The following is a 16,167-nucleotide window of genomic DNA, read 5'->3' as shown; positions in this document are numbered from 1 at the left end:
TTTCTGAGACCCCCCCTCCCTAGTGTGACGTCACATGTTTTGCAATTTCACATCGATAAATTATTAAATTAACAGCAGTTCCGAAATTAGTTTTATTTCCATTTAAATTAAGTACTTTTTTTTAATGAAATCAACATTATATCAAATATTTGAAACAATTGAAATGTGATGTCACGAAACTTAGGACCCCTCCCACCCCTTGTCACACCATATCAACCCCCTCCCCCCCTCTTTACGTGTGACGTACTTTATGGATGACCCCTAATTAACTTTTTTTGATACATCATCATCATCATCATTTCAGCCACAGGACGTCCACTGCTGAACATAGGCCTCCCCCAATGCTTTCCATGTTGATCGATTGGTAGCGGCCTGCGTCCAGCGCTTCCCTGCTACCTTTACGATGTCGTCGGTCCACCTTGTAGGTGGACGTCCCACGCTGCGTTTTCCGGTACGCGGCCTCCATTCCAGAACCTTTCTGCCCCATCATTTTTTGATACAATAAAGAATAAATAGGGGTTGTTAGAATGAAAGACTGAAAAAAAATCATGATATATGTATATTTAAAAAATTAAGATAAACATTACAGTACCTACTTACAATTACCTGTACATGTTGATAAATAACTTTAATTTTGAGGAAATATTAATGTTTGGACTTCGGATGCAATATACTCTTAAATCCGGAATAATAGTGAATTATAATAAGCGAAAACGTTTATTTACAGATTTAACTCGTTTAACTAGCAAACAATAAGATGCGACTATAAATTACCTTTTAGAATAAAATATTTAAAGGTACTTCAGATATAATTATATCCTATCTACATTTCCAATATAACGCTCACAATAATCACTCGCACAATATAACTCGATTCATACTTGGGTATCTGATGCTTAAAGCAATAAAATATATTTTATTAACTACGCTCAAGTCGAAGATAAATGAGATAAACTAAATAATCCGTAGCAAAAATATTGTAATCAGTTGAAGAGTACAAACTTAAAGGTATCCCTAGCTTTAGTCTAAACATTATAATTAATCAGGATAACAAAGAATTTTGTTGAGAGACGTGTAAAATCAATTACTGGATTATTTTGTCTAAATATAACATAAAGTTCTGGTGTCATTTTTCCAACCTACGTTATAAAAAACCATGTACTCGTGTGTAAATTCTTAAAATGGAAATATCCAACTTTTCAAAAATGTATGAAATCATTTTAACTTTTACAACACGAATACATAGCTTTAACTTTCACTTTACATTTTATGGGTTTAACTTACCAAACTATTACAAGAGTGAAAAAATCGGAAAATCGTGAGTAGATCGAAAAATAGAAGCATTTATGTTCTGCGTAGGTAAGATTTATCGCTTAAAATTTGGCAACAAACTTCTCACTCCATTTACACTAAGCAGTTATACGCCGTAACCGTCTCGCGATACACGTACAAGGGTATTGATTAATCATTTTAGTCAACATTAACATGTGGAACATACTGCTCCATAATAATTATAGTATTTTAAGACCTATCTAGCGGCAGCTTAACAATCTCACAATTGCATTTACAAACACCGAAACAACACCTCTCATACAACACAGATAAAAATATTTTAACTCACTTTTCCTGTTCGATTTCCACAGACTCACCTAAATAATTTTGGTGTATCCGAAATACCTAACTAGTCCCGTTTCGCGTAACGACGTCCAAACATCGTTACACCTAGATAATGCCACTTTTGTCTTCAACGCTTTGGCATTGTTCCTAATACATACTGAATGAGTGGATCCCGCTCGTGAATTTTACACAACTAATTTCAATATACAGGGTAAAACTTAAATTTATAAGGATAAGAAACCTAAAACTAGACCACTTTGCATGCCTGATCAATCAGTCTTCTCTTTGCGAAAATTATCATAATTTTTATCTATTTACACGTCAGATTTTCGAAAATTTAACATTCCTATGCGCTCACATGTTTACACAAAGTATTCAAATGTGTTACGAAGCACTAATGGTTCTATAAAGTAACTACAATGGACGGGTCAGAAGATGATTAATTTGTTAGGTGACTGCGGGCATGATTGAGCAAATGGGGACATCTACTTTAAGGTACAGCGAGTGACAATGGGTTATGGCACTAATTATATAAAAACCTACGCAAAGCAAGTAACACAAGTGTACTACAGCACTAGGGTTTCAACGCGAGAAACTTAATTTAACATTTCATAATTGTGATACATTTTGTCGTCATGATTTAGGACATCGATGTCTCGATTCCAAATCAATATCGGTCGAAGAAGTAATTGTCAATTGCTACGTTTAGCATCGACAATAACAGATTGAAAACAATACACTAGAATAACAAATATTTTTTAAGCGAACGCGTAACACTGCTGCTTACAATAAGGACGAAAATATGAGACATATTTGTTATTGTCACTTAAGATTTAACTGTAAAATTACTTTTAACAGATTCATAAAGTTCTCCAGTTTCGGGTTTGTCGATCGGTCAGATACATTTTTGATTAATCTAAGAAGTTAAGGTATCACAATTTTTAACATTATCTAATGCGGAGTAACATGATTTAGCGGGGTATATAAAACGAGCAACGGAAGCGCGCTTTAAACGTGACAGGTTATTTGCTACTCAAATTTTCTATGGCCGCAATTTGCTTCCGACAATCACAAGTTCAATTTCATTACGCCTGTTCTCACGCGCGCTTTCCTTGCAGAGGATATTAACCTTTATAACTGGGAGTACCTATCTTGATCAACGGCCTATTTGACTAAGAACTAGTGAACGCCAGACCTACGTCATTTTATAAAAGCTGTAAGTTTGTCAGCGTATGCTCCCAATATAGGACATAATGTTGGTGAATTATGAAGTTTGGGTCATGGTGGCTTTGGGAGCTACCCTAAAAAAACTGTGGCAAGGAGTTGGAACTGTCAAAACTGTCTGGCTGTTGGGGAAAATACTTCTAATTATTGCCCAAATATTGTACAGACAGTATAACGTTAGTAGAATTAGTCTATTGAATATACAGAAAAAGCCACCGTAAAAGATAGACTTAGCATACGCTGACAAACTTTCAGCTTTTATAAGATGACGTAGGTCTGGCGTTCACTAGCTCTTAGTCTATACAGGGTGGATTTTTGCAATGCCACCTGGAGGGAAAGTACTCTCAATACTGTAAATAGGAAATTTTACTCAAAAAAAACATTCCTTTATTTTTGAATAGAAATAGAACTGCATTCAAAGATTTATGAAATTTTTTCGAAAATCCACTGATCCATCAACCATCATCAACAAGATTACATGGTTTTCCTTTCATTTATCAAGTTTGTTAGAGAGATTTCATCCATAAACTAACCCTAACGATCGATGCAATAAAAATACACAGTGTAATTTGTAACAAATTTTAGTTGGTTCCATTCCCGGGTGTGGCATGCAAATTTTTGGAAATATTTTAATTCAGTTTTATTTCTATTCAAAAATGAATTAATGTTTTCTTTGAGTAAAATTTTCTATCTACAGTATTAAGAGTACTTTCCCTCCAGGTGGCATTACAAAATTCCACCCTGTATAGGATGATTTCCAAAATCCTCACAGACCGTTAGAGTATCCCGTTGGTGTAGTACTGGTAGTTGTCGTAGAGTCGCGTCGAGAGCGAGTGCAGCGCGTCCCTCACGAGCCGCTCGACTAACGCTTGCAGTTGCGGTTCGGTGCGTCCGCCGTGGAAACGCGCGCGAAACGCTGAAACTGCGCTTGAACTGCGAAGGCACGCTAACTGCCCGCCTGAAATATGAAAAGGTCAGATTAGAATACTGAAATGAGACTTCAAGACAATTGAGCTTATTTTTTATGCATTTTTGGGCTTATTCCACTACTCCCCATTGACAATCCCCGTTAACGGGATTAGTGAACTTTTTGTTCACTATTCCCTATTAACGCCAATTGGAGCTTATAATGTTAAAAATAAGATCCTAATATAACGGGGAATAGTGAACAAAAAGTTCACTAATCCCCGTTGACGAGGATTGTCAACGGGGAATAGTGGAATAAGCCCATTTTCGGTATTCAAAGTTCTTAAGTAAAAACATTTAAACAATGCGTGGTAAAATTGTGTGCTTAGACGTCGCTTTTTGATCACATGCTCTTAATGAGGGCTATCGTTTTTATACTTAACAGTTGGCACCCCTGGCGATTGACAGGACCTTGCTCTACAGTGGCGCCATCTTGATGAGTGCAAATACGATAGTCCTCCTACTACTTTCGCGCTCACCAGTTGGTGCCACTGTCTTCGCTACTAGCAAGTGACAGGACCTTACTCTACAGTGGCGCTAACTGGTGAGCGCTAAAACGATAGCCCTCATTGAGCTTATTTTTCACGCATTTTCGGTATACAACCAAAGTTCTTAAGTAAAAACATTTAAACAATGCGTGGTAAAATTGTGTGCTTAGACGTCGCTTTTTGATCACATGCTCTTAGTTAGCACTACTATGGCAAATGCCTTTGTCCAGCAAATGGTACGAATCATCATCCTTTTGTCTCCACCACAAGAGTACAAATGAGTAGGTCGTCTTCATAGAAACGCACCGAGCGCGGTTTGTATGTGAGCGCGCGCCAATACGTATGCGACGCGCACACACACACTGACAAAATTCAGCGCACCTCCCCGCTAATCCACGCTAAATTTTGTCAGTGTGTGCGTGCGCGCCGCATGCATATTGGCGCGCTCACATACAAACCGCGCTCGGGCATTTTTTTTATGTGACAGGAGGCAAACGAGCAGACGGATCACCTGATGGTAAGTGATTACCGTCGCCCATAGACACTGGCGTTTCTATGAAGATGACCTACTCATTTGTATTTACTCTGGCACAACCCTCTCTGATTTACCAAAGGCATTTGCTGAGTTTGGCCTGCACCCCCACGCAATTTAGACGGGTTGAAAAGGCCTCATGTTCACATATTTCTCGCTTAGTTGCCTCGTGAAGAGTAGAGAGTAGTACCAGGCCTATTCATCTCCGCGAGTTTACATCGAAAACAAAACACGCACGATGGCCCACCTACAGGATACTATTCGACAAGGCCTCACATACGAGCGAACATTGACTCACGCACGCGTATTCTTGTGTATGATGGAAGAAAATAAAGAAAATGGTGTACTAAATACTGTGCAGTATTTAACTGCCTAAATAATAATAAAAACACAGAATGTAATTTTTTAAGTTGCCTCAAGACACTGAGAGGTAAATAAGTAGTTAATATTATTCATGATAATTCCCACGGGAACGGGAAATAGCGGGAAAATCCTTTTGTATGAAAAATCTAAACCGCTTAAGTTAGACGCTTGAAATTTGGCATGCAGGTACCTTAGTAAACTTAAAGCTTAGTTACAACAGTATATTGCAAAATTCCCACGGGAACGGGAGTTAGCGAAATAATAATAAAAACACAGAATGTAATTTTTTAAGTTGCCTCAAGACACTGAGAGGTAAATAAGTAGTTAATATTATTCATGATAATTCATGCTAAATCATGTATTTCCTCCGCCATTTTCCGCAGTTTGGCACCTCACGTCACATCATTTTACCTAAGTCAGCCCTATAGCTTCAGCGCAGTGCCGATCACTGACGTTTGTCAACAAAATGGTGCTTGACTCTTGAGACAGGCTAAATTACACCATATTGTTATTGACATTGAGCATACATTTTTTTAAATACCTTCGCGAAGTAAAACTTCTGTACGTAGTACTTATTATTATTCTGTGGTAGTACGTTTTTTTTTTCTATTTATTTGGCACAAAAACAGTCATTACAAATATTACTTCTAAACAAAAATAGTAACTAAGAAAAAAGACAACGAGTGCCCAAAAGTAACAATTAAATGAACAGAAATAGTTACAAGACAATAATATTTCTAAAGTTTAAGTACATCCATAATAGGTTTATAAGTTTACAATGGTATTTAAACTAAAGGTGTGCAAGTGCAAGTGCATATTCGAGAAAAACTAAACAATTATCGACTCTTTCTTAATCATTAAATTACAAAAGTTGTTTGGTGAGCTTGGACTTAATTGTGTTTATGGAATTATTAAATAAATCTATGTTGGAAAATTCAGTGTTGTACATATTAAGGCAGCGAGTAATGTAGTTATTTCGAGTATAATTTTTACGAGATAATGGTGGCACAAACATTTTAATGGTACGTGAGGAGCGTGCAGGCAAACGAGTTTTGACAACAAAATTTATTTTCGATAATAAGTTCGGGGAGTCTACATGGGAGTTCAATAATTTGTATTGTGTATTGTGTACATAATGTGTATTGTGTACGGACCTGATCGCATGAGCTCGACGAGGTGTATGATCTGGTCGCAGTGCTTGCGAGCGGCGATGAGTCCGCGCAGGATGAGGATCTTGAAGTACTGGAACATGTCTGATGTTTCGCCGTCCATTACCTCCACGAACTCCGCCGTTAACTGCGGAAAGATCATCTAAATAAAAGGAGAAACTGACTGACATATCAACGCACAGCCAAAACAGCTAAACGTAGGCACTTGAAATTTGGAAGGGACGTAGCTTAGGTACCGTAGAGGTGCACTAAGAAAGGATCTAAACCGCTTAAGTTAGACGCTTGAAATTTGGCGTGCAGGTACCTTAGTAAACTTAAAGCTTAGTTACAACAGGATATTGCAAAATTCCCACGGGAACGGGAGTTAGCGGGAAAAAACATTTGTATGAAAAAATCTAAACCGCGTAAGATAGATGAAGGGGGTAAAACGGGATCCACGCGTACGAAGTCGCGGGCGGCCGCTAGTGTTTAAAATAACTGAAATAATCGAACTGCCCGAGGAAGGAATCGAACCCACGACCTTTGTCACGAGTTTGTAGATTCATGTTTGAAAAGACACGTTGAAACATAGATATGGAGCGACATAACCCAATGGTATCGGTGTCAGACTGGCCGAATAGAGATCCGAGGAACGCTTATTGGTGAAACCCACTCGTAGCACAAACTAAATATGCTCCGATGCTATAAAAGGTTACACCTGACAGGGTCTTTTTTCTCTTCAAAAATAAAACAAAAAAATATGTTTCTCAAGAAATATCTATGCGTCCTAATTTCAAACTTAAGCTCAGAAAAGAACTCGGGCAACTAATATGTGCTAGGAAAACTGTTATGTGCAGACAACAGCACATTAGACTATACATTTTTATTGCAAAATCGCCCCTATGACAACTGAACAAGATGCCACAGTGTTTAGCTGGATGTGCTTTCATCTGTACATTATAAACCCACGAAACTAATTATTTACTTGGAAGAATTACTTGGAAAATATGTTTATCATACGATTCACCGCAAATGGTTGGCTAATGCCAAGTAATGCCAGATTACAATAATGAATTGCAAAAATCATAGTAAGACATAAACACTGTGTATCATTATCGCGAGGATAAAAATCGCAACTGGTATGTTTATCAACTACTAATTCTAAAAACAAACATTATTAAAAATGTCAAAATTACCTTGAATGGAGAACTTTCAAATCCTAAATTCTTGGGAGATATTGAGAAGATGAATCCGAAGTCAATGTGGATGATGTGGCCAGCACTGTCCAACAGTATGTTGCCGTTATGCCTGAAAACAAAAAAAAGGGGTGATTCATTTTACATTTTGAATGTCACATGTAACATTATAACTAAAAAAATATCTATTTATATCTATAGCTCCATAAAATTCAAAAGGCAACTAGAATCAAGTCATTCTAAACAAAAATTCATGATAATGTAGGTCGACTAGAATAATGTAGGTAGAGGATAGAATAACATTAAGGATTGAAATCACTTCAATACTGTTTCTTATCATTATGATCCCAGATACCCAGACGTGCATATTATAATAAGGTATAAATTATACTGTATTAGATTATAACAATCTTTATCTAGCAACGTGCGGAAACAAACCTTTACATGTAACACAAACGTACTTATTGCATGCTATTGTAATCATGGTAATAAAATGATGCATCGTGATACCAGACATGGGCCAACGGATATATGGCTTCATGAATATGTTTGTCACGGCGAGGAATGTTTTAAGTGTAGCTAATCGTAATTAAATGAGGCAATATAGTAGCAAGTGTGTAGTAATGTAGCCCAATTTTTTGTAACATTCCAAGTAACATAGTTTACATAGTTCATGAATTCCCGGTGAATGTATACAGTTATAGTTTTCAGCCGGTTTGGTAGCAATAACCGTATCATATTGTCATGAGTTTACTCGTCCTAATGAAGAAATACACAGGTGTTGTTATACTATTTCCTATCTTAATTATCGAGAACTTTGTCAAGCTTAATGTATAATTGTCGTTCCTTTTTTTTATTGCATGATTAGTGATTACGCTAGAAAATAAAGCCGTATTTTACATGGAAATGCACTGCCGGATTTAGTTTTTTGTATTGTATTTGCGATCCGTGATTAGCGACACAACATTACATGTAAATGCTGTCAAGTGTGGCCAGTACAAGCGTTTTAAATTAAATCTGGATTTCTTATGTGAAATCACCTTTTTTATAACTCGAGTCTCTTCATTATTGGCGAAATAATTAGACGAAAGGCGGTTCTTTTTATAATTATTTTTACACACCTTAATTTGCACTCTGCATAAAAACTGGTATTTGGACTTAAATAGAAATCACAAGCAATTTTTCCTGATTCAATTTTTATAAATGGCGATTTGATTCTTTTTATTTTTCTTAATATCTATTTAGGTTTACCGTATTTAGCGACTGCGCACATTGCACCGATTTGATATCGGTTGATCAGGCGAGTAAAAGTTTGTAGTCTGCGGCGTGTGTAAGGTTAATAGGTGATTACTCGACCATAATTGAAGATTTCATTGAAGGCTAAACTCAGGCCTGGCTCACTCCGCGCGGTACATCCGATAATTACCTACAGCGAAGCGCCCCGCCGCACAGTAGTTTGATTTTAAAAATAGGTGGACATACGATCGAAAGTCATAATTTCACCGAAAAAAAAATTGTTTTGGATAGCATTTTGAATGCTGATCAACATTTGTCATTATGTATTTTTCGATAAAACGAGCCTTTCATGCTTAAAAAAAATATGACAAGAAAATTTGTATGGAGAAAAATCTTTTTTATTTTTTTTCTGGCTACTGTTGCAAACTGTAGCGGTCAAACCTTATGTAGTCGTAAGTACCTATGGTGCCTAACATTACTACATAAATACTTTTTGCGGGCACGCGCGGCGAAGCGAGTAATGGACATGCAAAATTTAAAATATTTTTATTTATTCATTATTGATTTTAATGCACTTAAAGTAATTATTAATAGACAAATATACTTAGTCTTACTTACTACAGCCCCCTATTACCTCATTTCACGCTAAAACCTTTCAAACTAGAACCTAAGTTTGTAGGTACTAGGTAGTCTAAGTTGTTTTTATTGTCATTATAATATTCACTACTGGTCTACTGGTTATCGTTTAAGATAGATTAGGTAGATATCAACCCTTTACCTAGGTATATACCTACTTCTTGGCACTAATAATACCGACATACATGATTAAAAAAAGTCTTCAAGAAAGAACCTTTGACTTCAATGGTTATGAAAGATTTTTTAACTTTCTAGAGTAGTCCTGAATAGATCCTTGAATCGTTTTGACTGTCATAATCTTTTACAGTAGGTAGTGGGTTCAGTAAGGGTTTCAACCCATATAGTAAACAATACATTTTTATGGCTCTCCATTTAGTTAGTCAAATAATTCCATCATAAATGGAAATATCCGTAACCATCTTCTACACATTATTCATCATCCATCATCATTTCAACCATAGAACGTCCACTGCTGAAGATAGGCCTCCCCCAATGACTTCCACAATGGCCGCTTGGTGGTGCCCTGCATCCAGCGCCTTCCTGCTACCTTTATGAGGTCGTCGGTCCACCTTGTGGGTGGAGGTCCTACGCTGCGCTTTCCGGTACGTGGCCTCCACTCCAGAACCTTGCTGCCCCATCGGCCATTAGTTCTGCGTACTATGTGCCCTGCCCATTGTCACTTTAGCTTGCTAATCCGTTGGACTATGTCAACGACTTTGGTTCGTTTACGGATCTCCTCCTCATTTCTGATTCGATCTTGTAAAGAAAACGATCCGGTTTAATAATAATGGTTATGTGATGACCATTAAAATATTTAACAAAATTCCTGAGAGAATAAAGTTACTCCCTTTTAATAGATTTCGAATGGAGTTGAGGAAGTGGCTAATAGAGGAATGTTTTTACTCCATAGGAGATTTTCTTAAAAATAGGATATTGTAATAAAATAAATTATAATTATAATTAATTAATGTAGGACAAAATTGAAAATTTGCATGCTGTAATTAAGTATGACTAAATAGGCATAAGTACAATAACTTAAAAATGTAATAACACCCACTTTGTGAAACCCTATTTAATGCAAATAAATTATATTTGATTTGATTTGATTTGAAACACCGAGCATAGCCCTCTCCATAGCACGTTGTGCAATTTTGAGCTTATTTATAAGGCCTATATTGAGAGGCCACGTTTCCGAGCCGTATTGTCACACATTATTACGATCCATTATGTACACCTCTACCTATAGTTTTATATGTCAGCTAACGTACACAAAAACTACTGATACATGGTGCAGATAATGTGATAACATTTTGGTGTACTGCAAACCTGCCTATTGGATTCTTTCGGAAAAAGTAAGTATGTGAGTGACTTTGATTATTTTGAACACTCTGATCAAGATATAAGTGAATAGGCTAAAATATCTTTTTTTGATTGTTTTTCGAACGAAGATAATTGAAGACATGAATGGAAGAAGGTGAAAAATGACGGATTTCAGATTTTTCTCAGTTCGATGATTGGGTAAAGGTAAGCTTTATGCTTTATGTTTGAGGCTACTTATAAAGGTGTTATGTACGTTATCTTTTAAGACGAAGGGAAAGAAACTTACACCTCTTTAAAGGAGCCAAAAAAAGAATATTTTTACGAAAGTATAAGACTATTCAACAGAAGAACTGGAAATTACAGTTCTATCAAAATTGAAACTATCCCGCTACCTACTGTAATCGATTATGACAGTCAAAATGAGTTAAGGATCTATTCAGGACTACAATGAATAAAAAATCTAGGAGTTAAAAAATCTTTCATAACCATTGAAGTCAAGGGTTCTTGCTTGAAGACTTTTTTTAATCATGTATGTCAGTATTATAAGTGCCAAGAAGTAGGTATATACCTAGGTAAAGGGTTGATATCTACCTAATCTATCTTAAACGATAACCAGTAGACCAGTAGTGAATATTATAATGACAATAAAAACAACTTAGACTACCTAGTACCTACAAACTTAGGTTCTAGTTTGAAAGGTTTTAGCGTGAAATGAGGTAATAGGGGGCTGTAGTAAGTTAGACTAAGTATATTTATCTATTAATAATTACTTTAAGTGCATTAAAATCAATAATGAATAAATAAAAATATTTTAAATTTTTCATGTCCATTACTCGCTTCGCCGCGCGTGCCCGCAAAAAGTATTTATGTAGTAATGTTAGGCACCATAGGTACTTACGACTACATAAGGTTTGACCGCTACAGTTTGCAACAGTAGCCAGAAAAAAAATAAAAAAGATTTTTCTCCATACAAATTTTCTTGTCATATTTTTTTTAAGCATGAAAGGCTCGTTTTATCGAAAAATACATAATGACAAATGTTGATCAGCATTCAAAATGCTATCCAAAACAATTTTTGTTTCGGTGAAATTATGACTTTCGATCGTATGTCCACCTTTTTTTAAAATCAAACTACTGTGCGCCGGCGGGTATTATATCAGTCGAGTGTCACGCGCATAGAGAAAAGCCTCAGGACGCTGGCGTGCGTTGTAGTATGATTATAATTCTATGATCGAAGTATTATTTAAAAATGGACATAAAGAGAAAGAAATATTGTGCGGCGTTCGGGTGTTAAAATTCGAAAAGAAATCTACCGGATTTATCTTTTTTTTTCGCTTCCCAAAGATGCTGAAAGGTATGTTGGCCATGTAGGTAATCAATAATTCTTAGGATAGTATAGGAACCTAACCTACCATGACTACTGCTCAGAATTCGTTCGTTCGTTTCAGCTAAATGACGTCCACTGCTGGACAAAGGCCTCTCCCAAGGTTTTCCATAATGAATGCATACTTACCTACATACGTACCTCATTACAAATAAGTACCTAGATTAATTATTTTTTCACTAGACAGCAACCCTAACAGCGTAAGAAGAGTTCAGAGGCACGCGATAGAAAGAGACAAAACTTGTAGGTGAATAAAATTGTAGGTACGTAGTGCTGTGCGAGCTGAATTCCACTGTATCGCGTCGTAGCAAGACTCGCATTTATTTAAATCGTCTTGCGGAGTAATCCTTCTGTACCTGTACTATTACTTATTCTGTGCTAAACTGTAGTTTTTGGCTATAGTCAGTAGTGGATCACCACTACTGACTATAGCCAAAAACTACAAATACCATCAGGTATTAAACCCTAATTAGCATCTCTAGTAATTACCTGTCTTTAAGCTGTAGTAGGTATTAGGTTTACCGTATTTACCGACTGTTAATCAGTATGAACATGCATGGAAGTGCGCACATTACAGCGATTTGGTATCGGCCTGTTTCCTCATACAAATTAGAAGCCGACCGATCAGGCGACTAAGTCTGTAGTTTGCGGTGTGTATTAGATAGGTGACTAATCAACCTTTATTAGTTGGGCTGCTGACAACGCCACTCTTGTAGCGGAGTTTTGAGCTGACTGTGTAGGTTTGTTGTCGACACGATAAGAAGAATTTGCTGAGTTTCATTGGAGGCCAAACTAGATACTGGCTATAGTCAGTTGCAGTGGTGGTGTTAGACCCTAATTAGCATCTCTAGTAACTCAATTACCTGTCTTTAAGCTGCAGTAGGTAGCTCGTCAGCGCATACGCAGCCGCGGATTCTACGAAGTTGTTCTGCGCTCGTAAGAAGCCTTCACTGTTGGGAGGCCCATGTTCTAACTCCAACCACGCCCGAAGAGATTTGCCCGACTGTTTCTTGATCTGGTGCAGCGATACTGAGTTTAAAACCTGTGGGAAGAAGGGAATAGTTAGCAACAGGTACTTGACATTTAACCTACATAAAAATCTTGGAAATCCACCTACAAGGTGGACCGACGACATCGTAAAGGTAGCAGGGAAGCGCTGGACGCAGGCCGCTACCAGTCGATCAACGTGGAAAAAATTTGGGGAGGCCTATGTTCAGTCAGCAGTGGACGTCCTATGGCTGAAATGATGATGATGATGATGATGAAAAATCTTGGAGTTACTCTACAAAGATCCGTAGGAGAAACAAAATTGCCGAGATAGCCCGTAGATTTGCCAAAATTAAGTGGCAGTGGGCAGGACATATAGCTCGTAGAACTTATAGCCAGATAGTGGTGGCCTCCCACTCATACGACCTGGTGTAGTCGCGGGAAGCACCTGGATACGAGCAGTGCATAGCCGGTCCTTGTGAAATTCCATGGATGAGGCTTTTGTCCAGTAGTGGAATTCAGTTGAAACGATCAAACATAAAAAAATCCTGTAGCCTTAACCATTAGAAACCACCCACCGGCTGTATCAATCCAGACTCCTTGTCCAAGCAGATGATCTCATAAGGGTGCAGCTTCAAAGGCACCCTCTCGGCGACCCACACGGCCTGTAGCCTCCTTAACAGCTGGGCTGCTAGCATCTCTTGTCTTAAGTCGTCTCCCACTTTGACGACGCAATCCAAGTATTTCAACCCATGTTTGAGCTTGTTATTAAGCTCAATATCGTGCGAATACCTGCAATATCACTCACCGGCTGTATCAGTCCTGACTCCTTGTCTAAGCAGATGATCTCATAAGGGTGCAGCTTCAAAGGCACCCTCTCGGCGACCCATACAGCTTGAAGCCTCCTTAACAGCTGTGCCGCTAGCATCTCTTGTCTGAGGTCGTCGCCCACTTTGACGACGCAGCCCAAGTATTTCAACCCATGTTTGAGCTTGTTATTAAGCTCAAAATCGTGCGCAAAGCTACCATACCACTCACCGGCTGTATCAATCCAGACTCCTCATCCAAGTAGGTGATCTCATAAGGGTCCAGTTTCAAAGACACTCTTTCAGGGGCATAAATACACTTTAAAAACATTAGAAACCACTCACCGGCTGTATCAATCCAGACTCCTTGTCCAAGCAGATGATCTCATAAGGGTGCAGCTTCAAAGGCACCCTCTCGGCGACCCACACAGCTTGAAGCCTCCCTTAACAGCTGGGCCGCTAGCATCTCTTGTCTGAGGTCGTCTCCCACTTTGACGACGCAATGCAAGTATTTCAACCCATGTTTGAGCTTGTTATTAAGCTCAATATCGTGCGAATGCCTGCAATATCACTCACCGGCTGTATCAGTCCAGACTCCTTGTCCAAGCAGATGATCTCATAAGGGTGCAGCTTCAAAGGCACCCTCTCGGCGACCCACACAGCCTGTAGCCTCCTTAACAGCTGGGCTGCTAGCATCTCTTGTCTTAAGTCGTCTCCTACTTTGACGATGCAGCCCAGTAGCCTCCAACCGGCTAAGGCGCCGTAGGGGGAGGAAGACCGCATTCTCGCTAGTTTGCTTTCCCAGGATTCCTGTAAAGGAGGACAATGTTTATTTAGATATTCAAATAATCACTACATAGTGTAAAACAAACTCGCTTTCCACTGTCTGTCCCTATGTATGCTTAGATCTTTAGAAGTACGCAACAGATTTTAATGCGGTTTTTTTAATAGATAGTGACTCCAAGAGGAAGGTATATTTAATCACTACATAGTATAAAACAAACTCGCTTTCCACTGTCTGTCCCTATGTATGCTTAGATCTTTAGAACTGCGCAACGGATTTTAATGCTGTTTTTTTAATAGTCAAGAGGAATGTTTATAGGTATAAAACATGCATATTATAGAAAAGCCGAGAAATCCCATTGCAACAGTGCGAAGCCGGGGCGGGCCGATAGTTGAGAGTTAATTTACTGTTGTTGGAATTTATTTTTAAAGCAAAATAATAATATTAGTCACTTCCATAAGGCATCATCCAGCACTTCCTCCAAAAATTGACATAAAATACCAAATATTGCCTCCAATATTTCCATACATTTTTATTGGTTTATACATCCCGGCATTTAACATATTGACTTAATTACAAATGAGATAATTTATGTGCCAAACATAAGAAACGACCTAATTCTAACATCCTCTTGTATCAACAATCAATATCTTATATCAAGTAAACTGGTTTCTTACTAAATTACTATGAAATATGGCTCAATTTCATGAATTGATTTTCAGTTTACGTGTTATCAACCAATTAACTGCATCATCGTCAGCGATTACATCTAATTTAATCGTTTTACAAGTCTAAATTATATGACTTCGATATTCACTAATGGCGTTCTTTTTATGAGCTAAGTCGAACGAACTTGTTTACCTTGAAATGTTTAGCGTACAACTATAGTGCCTAAACACAATTTAAGACTTAAATTATATCTTATAACATTAATATCCTAAGAACCTATAAAATGTATTTAGTATTTCAATGAATCGCTTTTACTGCCAGTCCTAACACACGCGACTTACTTGGGACGCCAATGACCGTTTACAATATGACAAGGGGTTTTAATAAAGTATAAAATATAATTTATGTTACCGTCTGCTGCAAAAAAGTTTTTTTTTAGATGAAGCATAAATGACATCATGTGCATACAACATAATTATTTGTGATCGACAGTATAATGCGCGACAACAAATGCATTCACAATAAAATTAACAACAATATAACAAAGACAGTCTTTTTGAATTTAAGAACAGACAAGGTCAACTGAAAGGACGACGAACTCGTCAAGTTATACGTCAAGATCCAAAAGTAATGACATCAGTCAGTATGATAAGGATAAAAACTTGAGATTATCTTGACAGTAATGGCTGAAAACGTCAGAATTTCTTTGCTGTAAGACGTAGGTAAGTACAGTAAGCATCAAATAGTTCGTGACAACAAAATAGCCTGAAAGTTCACAACACGTCTTTGTTTTTGGCCAATTTGGGTGTAA

The 16,167-nt window shown here is 37.6% G+C and overlaps 1 protein-coding gene across 2 annotated transcripts in view; it reads right to left on the bottom strand.

The window, feature by feature from the left end:
- Window positions 1-541: 541 nt before the first annotated feature.
- LOC135073988 (phosphatidylinositol 4-kinase beta) overlaps window positions 542-16,167 on the bottom strand; it is a 46,246-nt gene continuing 30,620 nt past the window's right edge. For both annotated transcript variants that reach the window (XM_063968272.1, XM_063968273.1), the window contains exons 6-10: window positions 14,480-14,713; window positions 12,974-13,152; window positions 7,535-7,646; window positions 6,345-6,486; window positions 542-3,799 (exon numbers count right to left, since the gene is read on the bottom strand). In XM_063968272.1, the coding sequence (XP_063824342.1) occupies window positions 3,618-3,799; window positions 6,345-6,486; window positions 7,535-7,646; window positions 12,974-13,152; window positions 14,480-14,713 (849 nt within the window). In that variant the 3' untranslated portion in view covers window positions 542-3,617. The remainder of the gene's footprint in view (window positions 3,800-6,344; window positions 6,487-7,534; window positions 7,647-12,973; window positions 13,153-14,479; window positions 14,714-16,167) is intronic.

The sequence above is a fragment of the Ostrinia nubilalis genome, chromosome 8, assembly GCF_963855985.1.
Source record: "Ostrinia nubilalis chromosome 8, ilOstNubi1.1, whole genome shotgun sequence".
NCBI classification, from domain to species: Eukaryota; Metazoa; Arthropoda; class Insecta; order Lepidoptera; family Crambidae; genus Ostrinia; species Ostrinia nubilalis.
This window is presented reverse-complemented; position numbering and strand designations above follow the sequence as displayed.